We start from the raw sequence: 10,494 nt of genomic DNA, 5'->3' as shown, positions 1-10,494 counted from the left end.
CTATTGCTTCCACATTTAAAAAATGTGAAAATATGCATGAATCCCTCCAAGCCATTTATATATCAAAAACATGATTTGACAATTTATCAAAAACATGTCAAACAAGAACATTGCCCATAATTTGGCAATTTATTGAGTTGAAAACAGAAGAGTTTTTAAAAGAAAACGAAAATAGATATCACACATTATTAATTAAATTCAGTAAATTTTTAAAAATATATCAAATCAAATACGCCTAATCCCTACAGTATATATTTCAATTTATATATATTTAGCATAGTACGATCTCTGAGAGTACCAGTTTCTAAACCTGTTAGAAGTTGCTTGTCGATTTTCATAAAACTTAACACACATCATTTTGGAAGTTCCAGTCAAACATGATGGAGAGGGGTGTTCTCGCCTTGCTTACACGCGGAGGAGTAATGCTTCTGGTGGCATGGACGTTGGCGACAAGTTTCCACTACGTTGTGGGTAATGAAGAGCAGTTTGGAGAGAAAGGAAGAGTGATTGAGCTGGATGATTCCAATTTTGATTCTGCTATTTCCACCTTCGATTATATTCTAGTGGATTTCTATGCCCCATGGTGCGGTCATTGCCAACGCCTCTCGCCCCAGGTCTGTAATCAACTATGCTATATAGTCAGAGACTAGATCCATTAATTGAGATAGAAGTGGCCCATAAGAAATTCGTACTTTATTTTGAATAAAATCCATCCACCATTTGATCACTATGTGCATCCCTCATTGGACACAATTGAGTTTTTAAGCTGACAAGGGCTCGTAACTCTATAATTAGATCTGCTACACCGTATACAGAACTTTAAGACGAACGGAGAAGACACTCCAGGAACCTTTTCTGTGGGCTCATCTCCCCTGTATCAGATAAATTCGCCTCGGATCTTTGAAGAGGAGCTTTAGTTTTTAATATTATATAAGCCTTCTCCAAAATTTGTTTTGTATAGAGAATAACGGGATAAATAGTATGTTTTTCAATTTCTGTAGCATGATTAAATTCTTATCATGTACGATCTCCTTGCTAAGGCTAAAACGGCTTACATAGACTCTTTATAATTGCAGCATGTCTCTCTTTAAAGGAATGGCTTGTCCCACTGAATTGTATTAGGAGAAATTTTTTTTTTTTGGGTTCACCAAGGTGGGTGCAACTATGAGATCAATTAAAATGTGACACTGGAGATGGCTGAATATGAAGAATTGACAAACATTAGGGTTTTGAGTGCCACCTCTGAAAACCCAGACAGAATTTTAGCTCCGTAGACAAAATATCTAATCATAATACAGGCGCTGATCTTATATGATAAAAAAAAATAGAGAACCTTTAGTCAAATATGACAAAGCAAAAAAGTTCTTATTGAGTGTAGGCTAGATACCCGTTCCCTCAAATTAAATAACGGTGTGTAGATTGAGGTTACAAGATGCAAAGAAGGAAATAAAGAAAAATATAAATATCAAAAGATGCCAAGAACTGGCCGTTCCATTTGTCTCCAGCCAACTTTCTGAGGATATGTTGACAAATGATATACTTGGGCTGTCTTATTGTGGAGGTTATAGCCCTGTTTTGGGAACCGCAAGTTATGGAGGATATTAAGAGGGTTCTAATTGGAAGTAGAATAGGCAAATAAATCCGTATCAGAGAACCAGAAGAAATGACTGATAAGGTGAACCCTGAAAACACAACTGATAATGATTCTAGGATGCAAGAAATATTAATGAAAAATAGACTTGCTAGATCATACCATGAAGCTATTTTGCAGAAGAAATTTGGAGTTTTGATAGAGCTGGTAGGAGGAGGTTGTGAAGCCAAGCCTGGGGATTTGGCAAAAAGAAACAGGTTCGAAGAAGAGTGAGTTTGTATTCGGAAGTAGAGAAATCTAAGTGTCACCCTTTTTGACTATACAAGATATAGGTTTTTAGCTTTTATGTAATCTACAAAGTCAATAAATGTACTGCTGTAATATCTTTCCTTTTGTGGAGAGCACTACACTGAGGTACAATGTGAAACATTGGGCACACTTGCACTCTAGTGGGATGAGACGAGATTCTAACTCGAGGGCTTGACTACTAACTAATGTTTGCATAAACATGAACTAGAGTTTACATAGATTAAATTTGTGTCCTTAATCACTTTTAACCATTTAAATAGCTGTTTCAATAGAGATCAATTGGGAAATAAATTTATTATTCTCAAAGGGCAACTACAGAGGGTGGTGACTCAACCTTATGAGAAGTATTGGTGACCCTTTCACCAATGAATTATTTAAGAGATCATTCCAATCATTCCAGGATGACTTATTAGTCATCATTCAAGAATCCACAAAAGCAATCATCAATTATCAAGCAAGCAAACAATCAATCAACAAACCACTCTACCAAATCAGCATTCATTCAATTCTCCAATATATCAAACCAGGACTTATTATATCATCACTCACCAGTCATTAAAAATTGCATTCAATCAATTAATCATTCTGCATGCATGCAGACATCTTCTAAATAGCAATGAATGCTGTCTACTCTAGTTCTATCAATCCAATCGGAGGGCCCTCCTCAATATAAGCACTCAGACATCAAACCAATCAGATCTGTCTTACAGCAATCTCACTCAAGTATAGAGAATCTGAATATTATCTATAAATTATGAAGCATCAGTCTCATAATAAGTAGCTAAGTGGGTCTTATTTATGATTTCTTGCTTATGAATAATGTGTATGCATATGACATTATTATTACATGACCTTTATCTAAAGAATACATGCAATAATGTGTAACTATTAGATGTTTGGTTGTTCACTATGATAAGGAACTCTAATCATAGGAAGGAAGATAGGGTTGGTGATGGAAGAGGGGAATGACTATGGATTCCTCGTTAGGTATGGATGGCAAGGACCACATAAGGCCAAGAGGGATGGTATCCACTCTTAGGTATAGGGAAGAGAGTTGATTGGCTATGGATTCCTCACTAGGTATACCCCCTCATATTGAATGGTAAGAAAGCATACCAAGTGTTTGACCTGGATGTGGCACTAGTTTGCCATGTAGATCTCTGCTCTGTTTCCTCTGAAGATGCATTGATCTTCCTGCTTGCTTGGTGAGTGGTCCTTTCTTACCTCTTCCTTAGTTGCCAGCGACAGTTTGTAACGGTACTTCTCTCTCTGTATTGCACTTGCTTCAGCTGAGTCTTCTCTCTCTCTCTCCCCCCCCTCCAGTGCACACACTTTTTTTTGTACTTGTTCATATATTTTGTTCGATTTTAGGGCACATTTTTTCATACTCAAATTATCCCGCTCATTCTTGAATTCAAAATTTGAATTCCAAGCTTGCTTCTTTCACGGAGGACCTGTGAACCCTACACCTAGGGTCTAGGCTGGCAAAGCTGTTAATCTCTTCATGAGCCAATGGTGTCTTGTCCTCCTTGTTGACTTGCACCATTTATTTTTTTATCTTCTGTCACATCGCTGGTGACTCATCACATCGATGACTTGGATCAGCTGTAATCCATATCTAATTCTTTATGCCATGTAGGTGTGTAGAGTGTATGCCGGTGTTTCTCAACCAGTAACTGTAGACTTCTTTCTACTCCTGCTTCCTTTGACCAGTTGTGACATATTTTGCCAAATAGATGTTCTTGGCCATCATTGACAACACTTAACACTTCTCTTAGTCTTTTTGCTAAAGATGCAAGTGAGGTCAACAGTTATAGTCACTCATTCATGCAATCCACATGATGAATTGCTCTCTTTTGCTGTTTGTTATCATGCATGTTTATGTGCTTCAGCTATTTATTTTCTGAGCAACTACACCTGATGTTTGTATGTTTCAGTGAATGGGTACCAGACGCATTCTGCCTGAGCTGCAGGATTTGTGTGCGTCTATAGTTCCGACAGTGGCTTAGGAGATAGTAAAATCAACCTTTCGTATTTGAGCCAATGTCATCCTTGTATGGACAACATATCCTTAAAAATTATATTATTCCCTTCGGTACATGTTGGTGAATCTGGACTTCATAAGACATTTGTGATAGACTAGTGATATGTCTGTGCATTTAGAGTTCCTATAGCTGTCACAAATGAGTTTAGAATTAAATGCTGATTTTATAATGTTTGGGGAAATTTAATATTTTATTCACCGACTAATTTGTCGTATTTGAATTCCATTTTATTGGAATTTATTTATCTGATTTTTACAGTGAAGTCAAAAGATTACTCAATGATTTAAGTGACTAATTTTAAAAGTCATTTTAGAAAAGTGACTTTATATTGTGGGAAAAAGTTCATTTACACACTCCATGTTTTGGAGAAATTGGGATTTTGCTCCAATTTCAATCTAAGAGATTTAGTCTTTTGCTTGTTTTGTTTGATTCACTCATCAGATCTGTGCGTGGAGTGTCGTTGGATTCGTGTCGTGATTTTGTTGCTTTGCCAAAGATCTCATCCAATTTGGTCGAGTTTTTTTTTCCTCTTTATTTTGATTTTTCTCTCTTGGTGTGAGGTAGGGCTTTCTTTATCTTTTGATTCAAGTCCTCTTTTCAAATGTAGTAAATTGTCATAGATTTGCGGGTTGAGAATTAGCATCCCCCACCATTTCATTGCATTTCGTTTCCTATTTAGTTTCCCATGAGCATTTCATGTTTGTAGTTTGAGAATTTGGGGTTTTAGAGTTGTTATGTTGCCCAATTTCCATGCATACCTAGAAGAGATTTTATTGTAGATTTGTGTTGTTGGTGGATTTCAATCAATGGGTTTTAATTTTGCAGCTTTATTTGAAGTTTGAATATTGGTCATTTTTAAGGTGCACCATTTTTTGTGCCACCCAGATTTGTGTCTGTTGGTTCCCAAAACCACAAATTGGAAATCCAAGAGCTTTGCCAATTCTCTAATAGGATTACTCAATCTGTTTTGGCCAATCAACGGGAATAATTTCCTGATTCAATTCCCCCGCACTTTAGGCTTCGCTAAACCTAGGCAGGTAGATCTTTACCTTAAACCCCGATCCCTTGGTCTAAAGCTTTTCTATAGCAAATTTAAACTTTGTGAGTTCTTAAGTTGGCAAAATTCTTAAACTCAATCAAAAGGAAAGTTATATGATTGCTTTTAGATATTTACTTGTGAAATGAATATTATTCAAATGAAATGATTCAAATGAATAATGTTTATGAATTATGGATATGGCAGAATATTGAACTTCAAGACCTCACACATCAACCCACTTTCATAAAATAAACTGCAGACCAGTCCCTTGTTTAGCCTTGGACAAAGAGTCAAACTTTCTCTAGACCCTTATATACAACCCTGAGAGACAATGCTTATGCCATCCGCTACTTTATAGACTGAAGCTTCCATTGAAAACACAAACCTTTGTCTAATTGAATTTAATTTCTTTAAAGGGTGAGTGAGTAGCCGAGTTGGTGTGAAGGCGAGTCGTGAGGCGTAGTGTTAGGCTAATGATCCCGGTGCTATGCATCAACTCCGGTTCGAGTCACACTAGGTTTACCACAAACCCTTTTGCCAATAGTGGCATGTTGTGATGGTTAAGTTGTTGCGTTGTTATCCTTGCCATCCAGGTTCAAATCTCATGGGGATGAGGTCCCCCGTTTGTGGCCTCAATGGTTCATAGCTCCAGGTCAAAGCGTTGGTGGTACCGGTGGGCGTGTCGCGCCAGCGCTACCGGTCACGTTAAAAAGTTTACCAAGCGCATTTTAAAAATAAAAAAAAAAAAAAAAAAAAAATTAATTTCTTTAGGAAAACCAACTAAACAAAATTCACATAGACAATGTTTCTTATGCAAATTTTGATAATCAATGTATTGAAATTAACTTCTTCATCGTTAATAGTAATTGATTTTAAAATCAAATATCACAAGGGATAAATTTGAACAAAACACTTGAACTTCAGTTTTCAAGATGAATAAGAAAACAGGGCTCGTGCATTAAATGTAAAAAATGAGTACAAATAATCTGTGCTTCATTTACAATATTCAGTCTACCGAAACTACAAAAACATTCTATCCTTATTTCTTCTCAATTTATTTTTTTCATCTTTTTTTCCTTATTTCTCATTGTCTTCTCCTTTCGATAAGATATCTCTTATTTATAAGTGGATGAAGAGATGCAAGAGACTCTTTAAACCATCGCACCCCTTCAAAATAGAAACTAATCGGCTTTGTTAGCCAAATACTATGATAATTTAATATTCTATTCTATTGATAATTAATTTATCGATCTTGGCAGTGATGATTTAAGGTATTGAAAGGAGATAAGTAATTGAATCATATTTCAATTTCTCCGGTCAAATATCAACATCCCATATAATGAGCAGATTCATTCCAAACTTGCACCATGCACAGTACCATCTTTATCAAGGCCACCTTTTAAACTCATAATCATTACAGAGGCCCAGTTCTTGTTCTCATAACAGTGTTTATGGCCCTGCAGCCTGTAGATGCGAACTGTGATGACATGCTCGATCCCAATGAATAAACCTCAAATCCTCCATCCCCGATTAAAATGGAACATGATACTTTAATTTCTCTTACTCTTTATGTGATATGGCTGTGATTTGTGCCTTCCAACTCCATTTCACAATCATTTAGCTCTCCAGCCTTTACAAAATCTTGGCCTCAAACAACTTCATTCTTCTCTTTCATAATCTGCCTCACTTCTCTCTCAAGCTCTTTTGCTTCTTCAGGAAATTGTGAATAGCGAAGATGCACACAAGAACCAGCCTCATGAATTAGATCAATTGCTTTTTGAAGGAGGAAATAATCAGTGATGTATTCATGTGATAACTTGGCAGCAGATTTCAGGGACTCATCAGTGTAACGAAGCTTGTGAAAGATCTCATATTGTTCCCGTAGACCTTTCAATATTTGTATTGCATCATCCACGGTCAGCTATTGAACTTGTACAGTTTGAAATCCCCTCTCTAAGGCATGGTTCTCCTCAATGTGTTTTCTATATTCATCCAAGGTGATGGTCACAATGCACAGTAGTTCTCCCCGTGCAATTTTACCACGATTTTTGAGATGTGCTCTGAGATCCAGATATTACAGAATTAGTAGAATGTCGAAAGTGCAGAGATGAATGAGATTAGTCAAAGTTGAGATGAATTGATTGCACAACAATACAAGAATCCATAGTGTAAACACCCAATAAGCAGATAGCAGCAGGGATGATAAAGCATCTACATGGTCACCATTTGAAAATAAAAAAGAAATTGTGGACTATGAGTACTAAGACAGCGATGAAAACAATGTCGTCGTGTTTGGCATGATTGAGAAGTTAAATTTTGTAGTATCCCATGACTATTTGAGGTTTGTACCATCATAATGGATGGAGGATGTTCTGGGTATTTATTATGGCTATCCGAACTTGGGCCCTTTGATGTTAAATTGCTGATTTTTGTATCTTGCTGGATTTTGTCAGAATTTGGATATTTTGTTGGTTTTGATAGTTCTTGGGCCTTCCTCGTATTCTAACGAGATGATTGATGAATTTGTGTTCTTGGCAAGGTGGCCGATTGAGCAACTTGATATTTGGCCTGGTTTTTCTTTTACTCGATTTCTTGCCTTGATTGTTTTGGGAGTTGAGTTATTCTCTCATTATTGCCTTCTTTCTTTTGTATTGCCTTTGGTTATGATCAATTTACATGCTTGAGCGAAGCTTGCATGACATGTGGATGTAGGTGTTGAGAGTGCATCTAGACATGTAGTTGAGCTTTGATCCTATGTGGAGGTCTGAATGACCTATGCTCTTGGTATGGAGGCTAATAGAGCTTATCATGTTCTTTATGGGCTTATGACTTTGAGAGTCTTGCCTTGCATCTTACTTGTATTGCTTTGTGCTTTATACCTTGTTGTGGTAATCAGATGAGCTTGTTTGGTGTTCGAGTCGTGGAGTGGAGTGGCTCTTCAAGGCAGGGTGGGGAACAAAGTGGTCTTATGGTATTGCTTGGTTGAGTTCTTAATGTGACTACCTTGCCTTCATTTGAGGACATTATATGGTATTTCCTTATCGTGCCATTGTTTGAGGATGTTGATATGTCATAATACCCTTCCATCTATGGATGTTGATATGATATAGATAGCCTTACCATCCATGGAGGTTGGTATGGTTCAATAAAGCTTTCTTGTTAAGAGAAGTATTGCTCAAAATCGCATGGGCCACCATGTGCTATGTGATGACACTCCCACACTTGAGTCTCCACATCAAACCTTTGTTAGTACTGAGTAGTGACCCTAGTGTACCATGTGTGTTGCTTGGGCATTGGTCCACATGTCGACAGTTCTCCATGTGTATTGGTATTCTATGTCCATATGTTTGTATTGGTCCTTTGTACCTCCTAATGAGGTTATGCATTTGATGGTCATGGGTGAGAGCTATTAGTTGCTTGTGTATTCTTGTGTCGCTGAACTACTATTTTTGCTAGCACAATGGTGTGGGCTTGAGGGTTCTACATGGTAAGGCGGCATCGCATTTTACCACTATTGGGACTGGTGTACAAGTGATGAACTTCCCTTAGATGCAAAGATGACAAGCATTAAATGCTCCATGATATCTTTACCTTTGTTCTTGGGGGATCATCTATATTGATGTTATGTTATTTATGCTAGTTGAGTAGTTTCTTTATATTTCTCGCTATTGAGAGCTCAAGTGACTTTTGCCTTGATATTTATTCATCCAATACTCTTTGGTGGGGAGCAAGTGCACATTTTAGTTGTACATTGGTGTCAACAAGCCTTCCCATTGTTATAACTCAAATTGATCTCTTAGCTTAGTCTTCTCTTGATTTCATCATTTGTAAAGCAGTTTAGCGTGTTTGAGAGATTTTGCATCGCATTTGAAAGATTCTGCATCACATATGACTGTTTCTGCATTGCATTTGACCTTTCTTGTATCGCATTTGCCTTAGAATGTCGCATTTGACCTTTTCTGCATTGCATATGCCTCATAATAGTCACATTTGACCTTTTCTACATCAATTTTGCTTTGTTGCATCCAAAAGAATGAGTACTTCCTGAGGCTTGGCAAAAAATGTAACTGCAGATTTGGATACCCTTTTTCCTCGGGATGTGACTAGGGCAATACATAAAATGTAACATTTAAGTATAAGCTACATATTCTTTCTTATATTTTAAGTTACAATTTATGTAATACTTTCAGGATGTTTAAGAGTGGTTTCAGCTTCACAAGAGTTGAAATAAAGATTCTAGATTTTGAGGCTTTTTATGAAATTTCAGAGTTAGTCAATTTCAACAATCAACATGTTTTCTTCAGCATGATTCTTATGTGGAGACTTGGTCATGTCTTTCACTTCTAGCTAAGTCTTTCTCTCGGGCATGGTTGTTCAAGGATCATTACTTGTTTTATTGTATATGCTTATAGTTGGTTATTAACATGTATGGTTAACCATGTTAGGAACATTTACTTTGAGCATAAAAGGAACCTCGGTCAGATGGATTAATATCCTCTTTGTAGAGCCATGGGTTCTTCTCGGCTTAGCCTCTGATGATTCATAGATGTTGTCTGAATCCTTGTAGGGAAGTCTCGTGGGCATGTGTTCTCTGTTCCTAGTATGTGATTGAGTTGTCTTGGAGCCTTTGGAAGTGTTTGTTACTCTTCCATTAGTGCACAATCGTGGTGTAATCTCTTGCAATTTTATCAAGTGCATAGTTAACCCCTTGTTCCAAGAGTTCCTTGGCAGGGCAATACATAACTAGCTTGTTTTCTTATAAAGAGGTAACCACGCTACTTTTGATCAAGTGTATGATGTCATAGTTGGACCAATTCCTCTCTATAGTAGGGGAATTATAATCTGCAATAGCAGACAAATGGCAAGCTACTTGAGATTTAATTTGTGCTTTTCATGAAATTTCCATTGTCCATTTGTTTTTTTGTGGAATCGAGTCCCTATTCATCCCAGCATATGGTTATTTGAATACAGAACCTTGAAGTTTGGAGAATAGAAACCATATATCCTTATGAAGGGCCTTCATAAATCTTTCCATCATCTCGTCATCCTCAAAAGGAAGAACTCTCTCTCTCTCTCTCTCTCTCTCTCTCTCTCTCTCTCTCTCTCTATATATATATATATATATATATATAGCAGTCCCTACTACATTGGGATTAATCATATATAGAAGCGATTGGTAATCTCTATTTATGCTTAGTTTGGATGGAATGTCTATCAAATGGTAGAGTGCCTTATTGAATGAAGATTTAGTGGAGATGTATGTGCGGCAGCAACAATAGTTCCAGGTTTCAAGAAAAGAACATTTGATATGTAGGTTGGTTAAGTTTTTGTACAAAAGTAGGCTCCTTGACCTTGGTATATAAAAATTGATTGACACTTTAAAGATTCAAGATATAGAAGTATTTTTGATTGAGATCTCTAGATAGAAACTACTACTGATGACATTAGGATAGTAGTTGTTATGTTGATGATCTTGCCATCACCCTATATGGAGCTAAGTTAATGTCAAA

At 36.9% G+C, this 10,494-nt stretch overlaps 1 protein-coding gene across 1 annotated transcript in view; it reads left to right on the top strand.

Annotated features, from left to right (window-relative positions):
* The first annotated feature begins 282 nt into the window (after positions 1-282).
* The window catches only part of PDIL5-2 (PDI-like 5-2), a 44,527-nt gene continuing 34,315 nt past the window's right edge, over positions 283-10,494 (top strand). Inside the window, exon 1 of the mRNA XM_089800066.1 lies at positions 283-614. Coding sequence (XP_089656192.1) covers positions 378-614 — 237 coding nt within the window. The 5' untranslated portion in view covers positions 283-377. The remainder of the gene's footprint in view (positions 615-10,494) is intronic.

Source organism: Cupressus sempervirens, chromosome 9 (genome assembly GCF_028749045.1).
Source record: "Cupressus sempervirens isolate cs-2001-9-10 chromosome 9, ASM2874904v1, whole genome shotgun sequence".
NCBI classification, from domain to species: domain Eukaryota; kingdom Viridiplantae; phylum Streptophyta; class Pinopsida; order Cupressales; family Cupressaceae; genus Cupressus; species Cupressus sempervirens.
This window is presented reverse-complemented; position numbering and strand designations above follow the sequence as displayed.